Source organism: Chrysoperla carnea, chromosome 1 (assembly GCF_905475395.1).
Source record: "Chrysoperla carnea chromosome 1, inChrCarn1.1, whole genome shotgun sequence".
NCBI classification, from domain to species: Eukaryota; Metazoa; Arthropoda; class Insecta; order Neuroptera; family Chrysopidae; genus Chrysoperla; species Chrysoperla carnea.
In genome coordinates this window covers 59,925,107-59,943,668 of record NC_058337.1, presented here as the reverse complement: position 1 = coordinate 59,943,668, position 18,562 = coordinate 59,925,107, and the positions used below count along the sequence as shown (strand labels likewise).

Below are 18,562 nucleotides of genomic sequence, written 5' to 3'. Positions count from 1 at the left end.
AGGCCTTATCTGAGTTACCAGTTCTTTTTTTTTTTGCGACAAAATCATAAAACAGATCTTGGCTTTAGTTTTGAAGCTATAATACTTCAAAATGTGGTGAAAAATTTGCATTAAACCCGCGTGATTTGATATCGAAAGTTTTGGGTTCTACGAAAAAAGTTTCAATTTCTTATACTGACTCCTTTAATTAGGCTTAAAATTTACAATTTCTAAATTCGTTTTTTATTTTTGTTTTAGTATTAAAATGTCTACGCTTATCAACAGACCCTGTGACTTTAAAACTAAAAAGAGGTAAGAAGATAAAAAAGATTAAAATATTATTTTAAGAAATATCTAGTAATTTTTGAAAATTTTATTGAATCCTAGATCCAGTAATAAAAGCACGAGTACGAAGGTTTCTATCCTCAGCATCCGAAGAAGATATAGGCGAACTAGTATCACGACCTTACACGTCAAAACGAATTGCTAAAACAACGACAGTATCTAGTCACCCACATCCAGAAGCATCACCACGATCACCACAAGAAAGTCCTCCTCTCTCACCCCAAGCCAATGGCAGCTTTTCCGATTTGGAATCATTACTCCCTATTGGCGACAGCTTTCATGAAGAAGAGAGGCAAAAATGGGAGCCTCTCAATAATAGTGAAAAATTTGGTAAATCTAAAGGTCCGCCACGGTTCGAGGCGTTCATGATGACTGGGGATTTAATATTAAATTTATCTAGAACGCAACAAAGCACCGGACTGTTCCCACGACAAAAAAAAGTGGATAGCTTACGCTATTATAATAATCATAATCATCATCACCCATCGCACACACACATTAAACACTATCATAACTCTGTTCCGTCGAGTCCTAGTGAAATGGAAATGGGTCAACGTACACAGAATTGTCGCTCTGGATCAACTTCAGCGGGCACATCACCAGTAGCTGCGGCGAAACGGGACTCATCATGTACATCAAGCACTGGATCAGACATGGGAAAATCACCAGCTGGATTCGCGTATCATTCAGCTGGTGGGTATGTACGAACAAGTCGATCCGAAGATCATTTGCAACCACAAAAAGATAGTATGAGTGCTGTGGACATTGACATTGATGAGGATGTGACAAGTTCGCTGAATACGCTTTTAGATACACGACAAGATACAAATAATAGTAATATTGCACCAACCAGTGCCGCGGATCGAATCGTCTGGACTTACAATGCACCAGTCAGTTCTCCGTCAGCATCGGATCATAATTCATGTTGTCAAACTATGTCGAATGGAAGTAGTTCTTCACATAGTACATCCTCGTCTGGCAATAGTCCGTTACGTTCTGTTTCACCGGCATCGCCAACCTCTGTGTCTTCCTCAGTAATGTCAAGTCAATCTGGTTCTCGTCGTATTGTTCATACCATGCCTTGCCACACATTTAATGGTGAACATAGTGTTAGTGTTTCCGAAGCGATATCAAATATCTCCAGTCCCGATTACCATGATGAAGAGACAATGGATATACTTAGTTCTCGTGATATTATGATTAGTGATCCCAGTGATAGTGACAGTACAATTTTAGTATCGGAGCCAAATCAACGGCGTGCCGCGGGTGGTAAAGGTGATAGTCAAAGTAACTCTTATGCGAGTGTTAAAACTGTGAATGCGAACCATATGGTAGGGGGACCAGATAGTGATCATCGTATTGTGATACAAGTGAAAGGCCCTGATAAAGAAAATAATGTGACAGGACATAGCCCTCGTGGTAGTAGACGTTTACAAAGAAGTGATATGCCCCATCAAACTGGTACTAATGTTAGGCAAATGGCAGCGGCAAATAATAACAGTTCAGGTAACGTAGGTCCCGAAATGCAAGGATATCATGAATTAAAAGATGCAGAAGATGATACACAAGGATTATCTGCAGAGGATCCATTATTAGCGAGAGTTATTAGTAAAGCAACATCACCACCAATGTCTGAAGATGACAGCGATATCGAAAGTTTACATAGTTTCCATTATTCACCTAAAGCTGTTGATTTGCCATCAGCTATAAGACTTGCCAAAAGACTTTATTCACTGGATGGATTTAAAAAATCAGACGTTTCTCGACATCTTAGTAAAAAGTAATTAAAAAATTTAAAATTGTTTCTAAATTTTTACTTAAAAAATGCGCTTTTAATTTTTCAGCAATGATTTTAGCCGTGCAGTAGCCGAAGAATATTTAAAATATTTTAATTTTGAACGAGATTCGTTAGATGTAGCATTAAGAAAATTTTTAAAACAATTTTCACTGACAGGAGAGACACAAGAACGAGAAAGAGTTTTAGTACATTTCTCAAAAAGATATTTAGACTGTAATCCAGGATCCTTTAATTCTCAAGGTATTATTTTTAAACTTATATTTTTTTTCTACAAAAGCTAATTTTCTAATAATAAATAAATTTTCTAAATTTATTTTTCTAAATAAATTTTTCAACGCTCGTTAGAACTCTATTTAACACTATATTATTGTAACAAACATGGTGCGTTTTAATAACGTTTTTGAAAAAAAACGAGAGGAAAATATTCAAGCAAGACTCGTGCGATCCTAGCCTTAGATGCAAATTAATTCAACCCAAAATATATTATATTAAAAATAATATAGTTCGTTCTAATTGAGTAGTAATGATTAAATTCGCTAGCTGGTAAGTGAAATGATTGAGTTAGCAAGCTGTGGAAATCGTAAAAAGAGTACCCTTAAAATGCGTAAAAAGAATAAAGAAAAAGCCACTTCAGTAGGTGTTCTTTATTTTGTCAGTTTTTATTGATTGCCATATCATTAGATGGTTTCGTTATGCCGAGTCTTATTTTTTTATAATATTAATATTTTAAGATAATGAATACTGTGGTCTATTTTGCAATTGATTTAATGAATTCGAATTGTAAATTAATAAATTTGAATTTATTTCGCGGTACACATCCGTACGAAACTACTTCTCGTATATTTTAACGATTTATTAATTAATTTTAGATGCTGTTCATACGCTAACATGTGCCATTATGTTATTAAATACCGATTTACATGGTCAAAATATTGGTAGAAAAATGACGTGTACAGAATTTGTAGAAAATTTATCCGATTTAAATGATGGTGAAAATTTCCCTCGAGAAGTTTTGAAACAATTGTATCAAGCTATTAAAAGTTATCCTCTTGAATGGGCACTGTAAGTTGGAAAAGGTATTCTTTACATCTGAAAGAATGATAATAAATGTTTTTAAATTTTAGGGATGAAGAAGGTGATGAATGTGCCGTTCAAGCTCAAACTAAACAAACTGAATTACAAAATAATCTTACCACTAATCCATTTTTGGATGTACCCAATTCGGCCAGTGCTATTGAATATAAAAAAGGTTATGTAATGCGAAAATGTTGTTATGAAGCTAATGCCAAAAAAAGTGAGTATTTCAAGGTTTTGATAATATATTTACGTTTTTCTTTTTATTACTTGGCCATTTTCAAAATTTAATAGATTTTCAAAATCCATTAAATTATTTACACACTGCAGGTTTTATAGGTCGTTATCCGAATATTTATTTCCTTTGTAATTGGCAGTTTGTAGATTTTTATATAATTATCATATTACATACTTTACTGCCTAACCGATAAAAACAAAGAAAGTCTGCAGTTTTCCTTAAATTATAATTGTCATTCGTTGATTTTCATTTGTGTTAAAAATGTCAAAAACGACGCATGAATTAGTACATTATAGCTGTTTCGAAGGCATCTGCTGCAATTTTCTAGCTCCATTTGGAAAGCGAAGTTGGAAAATGTTTTACTGTACGCTGCGTGATTTGGTGCTGTATTTACATAAAGATGAACATGGATTTAGAAAAAATCAAATGAGTGATAATTTACATAATGCAATTCGAATTCATCATGCCTTAGCAACAAAAGCACAAGATTATACAAAAAAGCAACATGTGTTTCGATTGCAGACTGCTGATCAGGCTGAATATTTATTTCAAACTAGGTAAATATGTTCAAAATTTAGCCATTAATCTTCCTCTTTCTAACTGTTTTGATTGTTTTTCAGTGATTCTAAAGAATTACAATCATGGATTGATACAATAAATTTCGTATGTGCAAGTTTTTCTGCTCAACCATTAGAAGGGGGTGTTGGATCTCAAAAGAAATTCCAACGACCTCTTTTACCTTGTAGTCATACAAAATTAAATTTGGTAAGTAGATTTCATTTCTAATCTTTATTACTCGCATGAATTCAATAAAATTTCAAAGTCCTTTAATATCAAATACAAATCTTCTGCTGCTAAAGCTCCTAAGATTCTGCTTTCCCGGATTCCCAGACGGTTTCTCTAGAGTGAATGTTTCATTTCACTTCTCCCCTACTTCCATATACCTTCGAAAGAGACTTTTAATAATAAACATCAAAAATTAAATATTTTTTTTTTAGAGAGAACAGTTAAGAGACCATGAAGATAGAGTAGTCAAATTAGAATTAGAATTAGAAGAACATCGTAAAAATCAACCAGAAAGAAGTGCCAAAGCATTGGCAATACAAAACTATAAAGAAAAAGATACCTACCTTCATTATGAGGTATTTCAGAATACCTTGAGATTCGAGAAATTCAGTGTTAATTTTTTTTTTTATGCTTTCAGTTAAAACGTTATAAAACATATGCATATTTATTACGATCCCGGATGGCTCAATATCCAGAATTAGAATCATCATTAGTTGAATCATGTATCGGTGAAGTGGATGAGGCGAGCGGTGTTGCGTTATTAGAAAGTTCGGCTGGAGGAATTGTACCACCACCGGTTCCCGATAGACGATCACCACCAACTAATAGGTATAGTTACAGACAAGCCATTTACAGTCGTAATGTGCTAAACGGTGATGCAGATATTGGGTGACGTGTAATGGGGGTGTTCTCCGCATGCGTGGTTTAATAATGCCATATTCCATTCTTATAATACCATCAAAAAAATAATGAGTTATTATATAAATTATAAGTAATTACTTTTAAACAAATAGAGAACTTTTGAGTATATTTCCATTTCTACATTGCTGATAATTACTTTACAATCGGTTTTAAGAATCGAAATTTCAGCCGCAGTGTTGCCATAATTAAGTTACTAAAATGAAACTCGACAAAATTTCAAATTCTTTTTCCACTGAAGAAAACTACATTTACTTTTTCCTTTTTTGTGGTTCCTGGAATCTCTTTTACAGATATAAGACTTAAAAAATGTGAAACGCCATAAAATAGTACAATGTTTTTGGGATTTTGTGGAAGCAACTAATACTGGTTTGGCAGAATTAGTGTGATGCCACATTTGTTCTAACTTCTAGAACTCTCTTACTAATCTTAATATTCGAGTACTCTTGTTTGGTAAATTTATCAATCAATATTTCCTATCCCTATAAATTTTGATTTCTAAACATTTCACGTTAGCTAAGTGGTACCAAATTTAGATATTAATTATTATCTAATAATATGCAAATTTTGCTTTGGAAGAAGTTTCGTAACCTTATTATGATTTCCTTAACTGAAAACATTAATAAAATGGTGCGTCTCTGTAAATTTGTTTGAAAAGTAAATTATTTATGATTTTGTGATATAAAATGGAATTGAGCAAATACTGCAGGGGTTCATTATTTATTGCTTTTTCCGTTCGATTATTTATTTCCAAAAAAATGCTAACAAAAAATAAAAAACATAAAACTAATAGAGAACAAAAATATTGTTGCTATTTCGTACAAAGTGTGCAAAGCTTTTGTCATTTTATATTTACTATGTTCAAAAAATAAATTTTGTTCTAAGAGAGAAATACAAAAACAAATTTAAAATCCAGCTTTAAGTGTTCATTATAAAAAAATTAATTTTTTTCCATATAACAAACAGCTTCTTCTTTCTCATTTTGGACGCTGCCTTTTCTTTTTCATTTTTATATATATTTGTTGATTGTTTTCTTGTTGTAAATAAAATATTTTTTGTGTCTCCATTTGTTATTCTACTTCTTATTTTTCTGGATTTGTGTTTGAAACAAGTGTAACCTGTACTATTGTGTCCAACGCATCTGAAAACACCTCTGTGTACAAAAATTTATAAACTCTGATATATATTTTTTAAATAACAGTGCAAATAATTATAAATACGATTTTATTTATTTTCCAAATACGAAGCACTTCATAAAAATTAATAATTATGTTTTTTTTTTTTTTAAATTCATTTCAATGTTTTCAGTACACTTAAAATTATAACGCGTTGTGGGTTAAATTTTACGTACAGAATGTATAAAATTTGATTGTTTTAAGAATACACACAAAATGTTCTCCTATTCTTAAATAATACTGTCGCATTTCGAATAGACCAAAAAAATACTAAAAAATTTATAGTACATATTTTTTTTATGCTTCAGAAAATTATTTTTATAAATCGGATACTAATTTTTAACAAGTCAGCATTTTTTATACATGAATAAGAATTTTATTTCTGAGAATGAAAGACATTTTGTATAAATTTGCAGTAATTTACCGTTTCATAATGTAAAATTGTGGAAAATACAAATATTATTCGAAGTAATTATTGAATGTGCTATCGTTTTAGTGTTTTGTACTATAATTTTCTATATTTTGACATGTGGCAAGTAAAATCATTCCGGTTTACGAAAATGACGAAATATTTGATATTTGAACGGTTTGACAATGAAATGGTAGACATTAATTGGCTGTTGGCTTTTCTCTTTAGAGATTTTTGAAGACAAGGTATGCACTAATGATCCTTAAACCATAGGTTATCTGAAACTGTATATTATTGATGACATTCAAGAGATAATTGTGTAATTAAGATGTTATTTTTAATTTAAAATAACACCCTCCATTCACACACGTTCATCGATGAAATATGTTACCATTTTTGTTAACCGGGATTTTTCCACTTGTCATTTGTCCACAATATATGACATACAAAACCAAAATTGCGACACATCGAAAATGAAACACTCTTTAGTTAACTTTCTTAGTTAATAAAACCGAATGTTTTAACATATAAACGCAATTTTGGTAGGACGGTTATGCAATCGTTACAATAAGTTAAAGAAAATTAAATAATTTAATGTTTCAATATTTTATAAAATAAACTAAAACTGAATACCGAAAACGTTTAATATTTTCAAAACAATGAAAATAACCGTCATTGCTTTATATAAATCCCATATATGTGTAATGTTTTGCTATTAAAAAAAAATTAATTATCGATACATGAAATGTAAAATATCTGCAGAGTAGATCGTCGCTTATGTTCACTTTAATGACGGTAAATTTGCAAAAATTAATATCAGGAAATTGTAGTTTTATTTAGTCGGAAAATTTAAATTATTGAAACATAGAGGCTTAAGCAACGAAGTTATGTTCAATTATAAGTAAAATTAGACAAGAAAGTTTTTAAGTTAAATTTTGCATAAATAAATTATGTTTCATTGGAGTCTAAAAAATATTCAATATTTTAAGTGTACTAAATGAATTGAAATGAGAAATTGATTTCAGATTTTTTAAATATAAATTATTAGGGCGTCAATAGAACTTTTAAAAAGAAAACCATAAAAATAAAACTTTACTGAACTATCATTTTTGTGCCTAAATAATTTTTCTGAAATAGTAAAAAAGCTGAATTTTCTTAAGAAAGAAAATTCGCTATGAACAGAATTTGGTTGAATTGTTATCTTTATAGCTTTGTTAACAATAAATATTTAAACAAAATGATATAAAAATATGGGCTATGATGATTATTTTTAGATTTATAGAGAGATAAAGAAAAACCAAAATTATACATTTTAGTATTTTTAAGAATTAAAACAAAAAAATATTTATGAGAAAATGTTTAGTGAAAAATCTTTTATATAGAGAACCAATTTAACTAATTAATAATTAACAAGTAACAGTAAATTTTTATACAGAACTGCTTGTAATAATTAATTTTTTATGAATTATTTTATAATTAATTACCTAGTAAGTTTTTTCGTCGTAGTTTTATTTTAGATTATCGAATCATTGATCTAGAATAGTTTACAGAAACGAGCACTTAATAGTTTTATTTTTTGTACAAAATTTAGTACACTTGTTTTGTATAAATTTTACGCCTTTAAAATTTATCTATAATATCAAGCATTTCAAAATACATGGGAGAGATTGACAATTGTTCCTAGATTTGATTGTATTTCCATCTACTTGTAAAAATTTGCATGAAGCTCACGTTATATCCACAATTGTGGTATGCATATTTCTAATGACTTAAGTTGAAAGTAAAATAATACTTTCATAATTAACTTTTACTTAACTAAATAAAGTTCTTTTAATATTCCACGGTTCAATTTTAATCCAAAAGGGTAGTTTTAATAATTTTTTTTCAGACAAAGGCAGGAAAGAGATCCAAAATCATTTCTGAATACAAATAAATTGCAATATTATAATATTATTTTATTATTTGCCTTGACAGATTCAGTATAATCAATCATGGCAAATAAGTAACGTAAAGAAACCAACCAACTGCCAAGGGATGTCTGTTAGATCCCCATTAAGCCGTTATGATTTCTACTCGTTTGTAAACAGGGCAAAAGAAAAAGTCATAAATTGATATAAAAACCATGTTTTAATCATTGTATTCCCAAAATATAAAGTTACATAAACTTGCGGAATCTAAAATAGGCACAGTTTTACAACTAGAATGGAACTACAACTAATCAGAAGCAGTCTGAAACTTCAAACCAAAGACGTATAGCATAGCTAACTTTAAAATATAAAATGTTAGATAAAAATATCATATGGGGTGGGGTGCTAACAAATTAGCACCCCACCTAGCGGTTTAAAATTTACTCATTTTTCAACTGTTTCCCAATAAAAAAAGCAAGTTCCAACTCTCTATTTTTTTTTTAATATCCTGAGGAATACTGACTTCTTCAAACCCAACATATTCACTTTGATTGTCAAATTGCCTCTCCCAGATTAATTGGCATAAAATTTAAACAAAATAGCATCACTTTTTATAATAGAATCTTAAAAACGATAGTTTCTAAAATAGATTTCCACTACTAACTTGGAACAATTTTATAGATGAGCATTTACTATTACCATTTCTTAACCTGCTTTAATTTATTTAAATTTATTTATTTATTAATTATTATTTGTAAATGTATGAGAGAACAAATAAAAATGTCTACCAAAAAATGTAAATTTAGACAAAAAAAATGTTTTAACATAAAAAAAGAAATGAAACAATTATAGGAATTTATATTTATTATTATAAATCGAGCAGTATTAAAAAAATTTAGGATGCAGTTAACTAAATTCGTATATATTAAAGAAAAAAGAATTTTTTTTAAAAGCATATTTATCCTTTTATAGTATTTTATTGTTACATTTATACAGGGTGCTTAAAAACACTATAATGTTTTTTATTATTTATTATTATTATTATTATTATTTTGATCTCGATTCAATACACAAATCTGAAAACTCGTGTGAAATGAAGTCAATGTAGAACGATTTTTTTATCATATTCATTTTATTGATTCCAATTAGCAATTCATCTTAAGCTAGTGTCATTTTTGACGCTTTTACCAAAACATCAAATGCGATACGTTTCACAAAACATACAATTTTTGATAACAACGACACAATAGAGCATACTCAGTAAAGTTTTTCGCATATCTTAATAAAATATGAAAGTACCGTAAAAAGATGGAAAAAAGTCTAATTAAAATTAAGATCGGTCAAAAATACAGATGATATAAACATATTAAACTGCTAATTAGACAGATATTAGACAGAGAGATCGGACATAAGATTTACAAGGATGCAAAGGATACAAACAAACCTTTGATGGCTTATATCTTGGTTGTTTTTATAGTTATTCGAAAAATATTTGAGTATGCTTTGAAATCATGAATATGCCCTATTGACATCCTTAAATTGAATTCTTTAACCATTGCTGTTGTATACTGTTAAAGGAATTTCCAGAATTATATGCATACCATTGATATTTTGATATTTTAAATTTTATAATAAAAACTTTTTAGTTTGACTTTTCTTCTAACTTTTCATGCTTATCTTGTCTTCAATTTATTAAAGCTTTAATTATGGCAAATGAGCTCAAATTACTGGTCATTTTGCTTGGATAAATCGTTGGCTAACATCAAAATTGTTTTAGCATTCGTATTGTGAATAAGATAATTAATTTTGATTTCGTGTGATTGCTAATTGCTTGAACTGTAATTATTTGGCTGAAACGGCGTATTTTTCTTGACTCTTAAATGAAAATATTGTCTAATTATAATTATTTATATATGAAAGTATATTTTTGTCAACAATTTTTTTTTAGGGTATGAAATAAAGAGCGATATTTTACTAAAAAAATAATAGCTTTTTGGATAATTATTTTGTCGCAGTATAATGATTTTCTCTATTGAGTTTTTAAAATTCTAGAATCAACTTCGTAGTCGACAAAATAGCAAACATGCACAAGTGGTAACTTAAGGGTAACTCTCACTCATTTGTGAGGGATTTGAATCCGATCAATATTGTCAAAATTATTATATGATGAAGTATTGTATACTATCTTGGTCAAAAGTTTGCATGATCATGAGGCTTTAAAATTAATAGTTTTTGGATTATATAACAGTACATTTTTTCAACGTTCAAAAACTACCAATGTTAGCTTCGTGGATCGTGGCTATTCACGTGGATAACAATATTGTAAACTATATTTTTCCTCAAATTAATCTGATTTCCATATAGAAATTATTTTAGTGATTGTAATTGTATTTTCGAACAAATTTTTATTTTATATTTAAACTTTTATGTTTCTTTTATTGTTATTAAAAACACTTAGAAGGCTATGTTTCATTAAAGATGACTAGAGTTTTTATACTTTTGATATTTAAGTTAGAGACAATCCAGTGACGAGAGCTCGTGGATTCGATTACCAATGGCGTAATTATCAAAATTTTTGTGTGGTTTTTTTCATCAATAACTAAATGTAAACAGAGCTAAAATTGCGGCTATTTATTTTTTATTGCGGTTTATTGTGTAGATGATAATCAAATTATTTCGGTAATATTAGTTTTTACTTGATTATCGGAAGATTGCCCTGATAAATTTTATTGTTTTGCAAATATTTCTTTTTTGTAAAAATGTTTGAATCGTCAACATATTAAAAGCAAACCCTATAAAATATAATATTGTAATGATACTCTGCACCGGTACTGATTATTTTAACACATGTTTATAATAACATTTTCTCAATTGTTAAAAAGAAAAACAAACTGTACTGAAAAATACTTAACGTAACTTTAAAACAAAAGAAAAAAACTACTTTACTAAAATCTCTTTACTAATTAAAGATTTATATTATAAAACAAACAAAAAAAAGAAAAAAAAAATAAAAAACAAAAAACGTGTGTTTAGCGGGGCTGTGAACAAATTTTGGGCGATTAGTAGTTATAAAAAAAAAATTATTCAAAACAAAATGGGTATAAATTGTTAACAAAGAATTCAAAAAAAAAAAAACAAAACAAAAGCGTATTTGAATGTATGAAATGCAAAAGAAATGTATACAATGTACTTTATGTCAATATGTATCTACTATGTTGCAATTTTGTTGTTAAATAAACAACATTTAATAAATGGAAAATACCACAATACTGTTAAAAATAATAATTAAAAATATTATGGAAGGTTGTCTGTTTATTCATCGTTATTGATCCCTTGAATGTTTTCTTGCTTGCATGTAAAGTTGTTTGCTTTTGAGAATTCAAAAATAAAGTATTGTAGAACAAATTTCAGCAGGAAGGACGCTTCAAAGTTGAATTGAATTTGAGCGAACAATTCGCTTTGTTTTTATTTTGTTTAAAAATTAAGAGAGAACAATTAATTTACGTTTACTTCTGTATTTATTATAAAACTAAGAAAAGGGACAGCTATGATGAAGAGTTTTGTAGTTTTACCATGATTAATCTTGGTATTTTAATCATTTCCTTGATCAGAATAGTCGAAGCCAATGTGAGTCATAATAATGTTCTTACGGGGGTATTGACTTACATCTTCAAATTTTTAACATAATTTCTATTGGTTTGTGTATATGTAGAAGGATATGAACTTTGCTGAAATTTGTTAGCCTTTTATCCCTGGTTAAAAATCCTTAATCCGAGGAATTAGAACAAATATTTCAATAACAAATTCGGAAATATATGTTCGATTTCTTTGTTTATTTAAGTCAATATTAATCTTTGTTTGTTCTTATAAGTGCACAATGAATTCAAAAAAACATGAAATTGACCATTATTAATTCTATTTGTTATTAAATTTAGACAATAATGTGAAGCATGGTTTTTGGGTTTTATCAGGTTTGCTTTGCATGTTCATTTATTAAATGTACTTTATAAGTGTACTTACTTACTTACTTGGCTTAATTTTATTTCGATTTCTTCACAGTAGCGTTATTATACTTATATATGAGCTAGTGTAGTGTACAATTTAGTCACGCTATGCTACTCAAATTGTCTTAATTATTTACATAGCTTCGACACTAGATTTACTTGTCTAAGATAAATTTACTTGAAAAAACAAATTTTATTTTTATACTAAACATATAATGAGAAACGATTATGTTTATCTTCCGAATAAAATTTTTTGAAGGAACACATGCTTGGGAGTATGTTGATCAATGGAGTAATGGAAGTCTGCGTTGTTTGTGAAAATGTTTTTTTTTTCTAATCTTAAGTTTCACGTTTTGCGAAATAAAATTATAAATTAGAAACTAAAGGCTGAATTCAATAATGTTTTAGTAGTACCTTAATAATTTCAACTTAATTTTAAATTTCACAGCTTAATAAAAACACCAAAAGAACTTAAATCAAAGTATTTTCAGAAATTAATTTGAGTTTATTATAGGAATTCAAGTTTATTTTAACTATTTCATTTTCAAATTTTAATAAATAAAACTTATAATAATCATATATAATTTTATACATTTGCTGACTTCACTAGCTCGTTTCAAAATTAAATAATTTCTGATTGAATCAATTAACGCAAATTATAATGCCAATTAACTCAGATCTTTAACTCTATTAAAGCCCCTATTAACTCTATTAAGATTTAATTCCTACCATTGGCATTGTTCTGGCCTAACTCAATTTAATTTCTGAATGTTACCTAAACAAATAATTTATAAAATGCTTCATTTTTGTGTGAATTTTAATTAATTCAGATTAATTTGCTAATTTAAATTTTTTTTAATTGCACGTAGGAACAAGGCAACTTCTCGATGAAATCACATACAAGAATTTTGTTGCAGTCGAATATAAATAAGCATGTTCTTACACACACCTTAATACTCAACAAATAAAAAATGGCGCATCCACACACAGTTTACAAATTATTTTATTTAATTTGTGCGTTTTTAATAATATAAAAAAATTTTATGGCCAAAGATTGGTTTCAATGGGACAAATTTAAAATATAAGAAAAGTGTTGAAATTATATTTTTAAGAGTACCATACACACTAAAAATGATTATTATATTGGTGCTCTTTTGTGGTTATTTAAAAATAAAAAAATAAAGAAATTCATTGTTCCATGTATAAAAATTTTTATTTTTATTTTTTTGCATGTTATAAGTTATTGCAATAATATAAATTATATTTTAACAAAACACACTGTGCATTTTATTTTTTTGTAAATTTTTTAAAAATTTTCTTTATAATTTATATGCACAGTGTACGAACAAATGATGTTGGAGGAAATGAACACAGAAAATGTGCGGCTAAAATGAATTAAATTAACTGCCAATTTTTTTATTAGTTTATATTTACAAATATGTTGGTTACTATTTAGATTCATTTTAGACTCCGTTTTTCTCGGCATTTATCCCCCATCAACGTCATATGCTCGTACACCCAGAATATAATTTTTATGTGTATTTGTGTTATTTTTGAATACTTTTTTTCAAAATTATAATATTTTTTTAAATATTATAATATGTTATTGTAAAATTTTTTTTAAAATATCATTTATTTTATATTTATTATTTAGTTATTTCTTTTGTTGATTAAAGTTTATTTTTATTCAAATTAAAATTTTTATTTTTATTTAAAATTCACCTTAATTTTGTTATTCGGACTTTTTTTATAGTAATAATTCTTAAGCGATGGATCTGTCTGAAATTGAACTATGAGCGCGTCGTGGTAAAGTAAAAATAATTGATTTTATATTTATTTTTGAACAGGCTGGCTTGTTGACGATTCTTACAATAAAGGCATTCTGAAATCGATGGGGATATTATCAAATTTTGATTTCAATGTTTAAAACTTTGTTTTGTTTTTCGTTTTTTTACCACAATTTGTATGGATATTTTATTTGACCAAAATATTCAATTTTTTTCACAGTTTTTTGAGTGTGGCGTTATCTCACGTATTTAACAATTTTTTAAACTATTAAGCTAATTTGTTTATTAAGAATTACCAGCTCATCATCAAAGTTTATGGACACCATACCCAAGCAAATACGTTGTTATGTTATTAATTTGAGTTTTCACACAATGTTTGAATCATGAGTGTAATATCGCCTGTATTTTTAAATAATGATATTATTCATTAATAGTTTTACATTCATGATGAAATTTTGAACATTCAAATTAATAAAATTATGGAACAATATAGAAGTTTCAAGTATTTCCGCAATCGGGGCGGACGATTATGCAAGCAACGAATAGACAGATATATATATATATATATAATGTCTTTCCATGGCTAACTATGCACGGTACGCTATTAAGAAAAATTAATAAATTTCTAGTATATCATGGTTGAAGGAATTTTAACGATGACTAATCGACTAATTTTTCGACTAATAAAATTTTTGTTGTGAATATGTATATGGAAGTCAGTTTTACATTAGATTATTCAATTTAACACATCTTTTTATAAAGAGTCTGTCTAGTATTTAAGGTTGCAATAAAGAGAAATGATTCAGTATTTTCCCTGCAAATGATAAATGCATTGAGGCAGAGGTATGAGAAGTAATGAGCACCTTCGTAAAGAATACAACGTACAGGGTGAAGTAAGTATAACTTCCACTCTGAGTTTATGAGAATGAGGCTCATAAGCTCAGATCAAATTTACCTATTATACAAGTCAATAAATTTTTACTCTCAAACAAAATTCCTAAAATTTTGTAAAAGATACCATCATTTGCGAGGAGTCTTTCAACGAACTGTTAGGTTATCCGGTTAATTGGGCTCCCTCAAGACCTTTCCCCGTTTCATGATTATTTTTTTATGTGAATGGATTGAGGCAAAATTTACTTTAGTGTATTTTCACTTAAAATTCGAAGCAAATTAATCCCTGAAATCATATTGTATTTTCCTATTTAAATAAATTGAATTGTAATTTTATATCGGCGCTCTTTTTTGAGTTGAAAATGGATAATATATTTTCTCTACAGATTAGAACTATACTAATTGAAACTTCCTATGCGTCTTCGTTATGACGAGCTCAAAACAATTTTATTTAGAAAAATACCCGGAATTTGGGATTTTCGAAGACTTCATAAAAGTGAAATCTCCCGATCTACATTAAACTTGAATAAACAGTTTTGTCTCATCCGAAACGTGTAAATATCTACATTTAAATTGCAATACTTTAAGGAGATATTTGTTCCTACAAAATCAGTATAAATTTTCTACAAATTTAAAGGCGGATAAAATCCCTGCGATATCGCTTCGTCAAGATTCTAATACTAGTCAAAGATATCATCTTATCTGCCGCTATTCACCAAAAGTCGATTTCATAATACTAATCAAGAAGGAAATATAAGCCGCCAAAATTGAAATAATTCTACGGAAAGTTTTTTGATATGATTGCATCGCGAACCACATAGACAGACAGATAAATAACAATGGACATAATTGACCATTTTTCAAAAAAATTTGTCTTCCCACTTGTTTTCAATTTGATGCAAAGTGATCAATCGCTACCTATCTGTCTATGTTTCGTGATGTAGCCAGGTCAGAAAAGCCTCCCCAGAATACTTTAAATTTTGCAAGTGGAATGCGGAAACGATATGATACGAGAAAGAAACGATTAATATAAAACAATTGTTAGATCTAAGCACCGTGGCTCTGCTCAGCGGTCTTTTCAAAATGAAGAATTTAGTTTATTTTGACCTTCCCCTCAAAATTAATAAATTTTTCATTTTACATTCATCATAAAATATATATCCCAGAGGTATTCTACAAAATTCAAATTTAAATAACATTATCATATTTTAAAATAAGTCTTTAAAAATTAGAAATGAAAAATGTTACCATCTTATTATTGATTCATACTTTTTTTAAAACAATATATTTGCATTGTGACCATACTTTTCTGTACGAAAAAATATCGACGGGAGTACATCAAATTTTTAAGCAATTGCAATACTTGTAAATTTTACTTGATAACGCATGAGTTTTCAAGTTCACCGAAAGGGGCGGTAAGTATTTAAAATTTTATTATTTCCAAGATAATTAAATTTGTTTTACAATATTATGGTTATGTTGGATAAGTAATATTTTAGCGCTCCTTGTCCCCTAAAGTTACAAAATTTAGACTAAATAGAAAAATTCTTGTCACATTACTACTTAAAAACTGGGAGACACTGACGCAAAATTGTTAGCCACTTGTTAACAAATATGTAAATGAGGATCACAACGCTGGTTGTGGGGTAGTAATTATTCGTAATTGTAAGATGATTAAAATAACTTATTGCAGGGTTATTTTATTTGTAAAATGCTAGTTTTTTTTTGGTAAGACATTTTCGAATAATCATTATGTTACACTTTCGACGGATTAACTGTTAATAAAAACGATTCGTTAGATATAAAATTAGCCTGTAAAAAATAACGACAATCACTGCTATGATCATCATTTCCCTTTTAATCATATAGTATGGATGTATTGTGTATAAAAGGAGCATAATGTTTAAAAAAAATTCCTCGGAGACTGCAGAATTGATATGGGGAATGTTAACATGCTGATTAAAAGTGTCACAGGTTTAAAAGCAGTTTTTGAGATATTCCAGGTCAAAGGTCTCTCTTTGTTTATGAATTAAATTCGAGCTTTTTTAAGTTTAGGGGTTCATTCAATTCCTTTAACACAAATAGTGTATAAGAAATAAATAAGAAAAAATGACTAGAATATGTTTTTATCTTAAATTCGACGCGCAATCAAATTCAAATAAACAAATTAATTTTGATAATTTAACATTTATTTTCGCGCAGAAAAATAAGGAATACTCGAAAGAATTTTCTATCCCAATCTACCTATAAGATTTTATTTCTTTGGATGTAATTTTTTTGCCGCATCGAAAGTGGTATTGAGCAATGATCGTTGAGAGATTTTTATGTGTCATGCCTATTCGTTTGTTTATTTGATTTTGAAAAAGTTTTTTTGAATGCATATCGAATTTAACGTAAAAATATATGCTAACTAATAATTGTTTACTTATAAGAACTTTATATGCGGAAATTGACCCTTTAAACTTGAAAATAGTCAAATCTAGTTCGTTCAGAAATAGAGACTCTAAATATCCTAAAAACTTGTAATCAGCATGTTAAAAACTACCTTCCACCAAATTTTCAAACAATTGAGATCCCACATGCTAAATATATGTTTTTGTATGATAGTATCACGATATGATCAATTTACATTGTATTGACCAAAATAGTTCCTACGTCATTACGTATGTTTGTCCTTGTATGTTCCCAGATTCCTTGTCTCACAAATTTTTATAAATATATTGTTTATATTTGTGTTATATTGTGTAAGACAAGGATTCTGACAATAGACGAAAACAATTATACTTGATGACATAAAGAGAACGCCGGGGGTCTGCTACGTAAGTTTTGGCCCCTGACGTGCTGCTCTATGTATTCATATCTCTATGGTAAACATACATAGGACTTGTGTACCAAAACATATGCTATTTATTGATTCTGTGAGGGTATCCAAATGGGATGAAAAGGATGCTATTTTATAAAGTAATCTTGACGCTTCCACGTGGATAAAACAATTTTATTCTGGGCTGAAGACATTGGGGCACGATTGGCCTTGACAATTTGTACATGCTAGAGAACAAAACAGTCCAATTTTTTTGCAACCACATTTAGCACCGCAACCCTTTTTACAGTTGCAAAAAATTGTGTTTAGCAGTTTTTCCGGCGCAGGTGGAAGCAAAGTCTGAACTGGCTTTAATGTATTGTCGACCAACTTCCAACCCCAGTCTTTTAAGTCTATAGCTGATAACCGCGCCACACTTGAACTTGGTAATATACCCAAATAAGTGGTTTTGAGCAGCCACTGATGTTGGAGGAAGACAAGCTAATTGTACTTAGTTTTTTATTTCGAGTATTTTTAACGAAACATGCATATCGAAACTTATTTAAGCATTAAGTTTTTTAGGTCGAGCTCCGCACATAGAAAGAAGAAAGCGAATTCCGTTGGTGATAACTTCTAGTGTGTAACTTCAGCACATTGCACTAAACCTTGT

At 28.7% G+C, this 18,562-nt stretch overlaps 1 protein-coding gene across 2 annotated transcripts in view; it reads left to right on the top strand.

Moving 5' to 3' along the window:
* The window catches only part of LOC123290943 (PH and SEC7 domain-containing protein), a 256,988-nt gene extending 243,458 nt beyond the window's left edge, over window positions 1-13,530 (top strand). Inside the window, exons 3-12 of one of the 2 annotated variants that reach the window (XM_044871329.1) lie at window positions 238-291; window positions 367-2,104; window positions 2,169-2,362; window positions 2,992-3,184; window positions 3,247-3,416; window positions 3,763-3,991; window positions 4,055-4,199; window positions 4,433-4,576; window positions 4,639-4,829; window positions 13,284-13,530. In XM_044871329.1, coding sequence (XP_044727264.1) covers window positions 238-291; window positions 367-2,104; window positions 2,169-2,362; window positions 2,992-3,184; window positions 3,247-3,416; window positions 3,763-3,991; window positions 4,055-4,199; window positions 4,433-4,576; window positions 4,639-4,829; window positions 13,284-13,305 — 3,080 coding nt within the window. In that variant the 3' untranslated portion in view covers window positions 13,306-13,530. Of the gene's footprint in view, window positions 1-237; window positions 292-366; window positions 2,105-2,168; window positions 2,363-2,991; window positions 3,185-3,246; window positions 3,417-3,741; window positions 3,992-4,054; window positions 4,200-4,432; window positions 4,577-4,638; window positions 4,830-13,283 lie in introns of both variants that reach the window. The other variant, XM_044871328.1, reaches the window with a different exon arrangement.
* The last annotated feature ends 5,032 nt before the right edge of the window (window positions 13,531-18,562 follow it).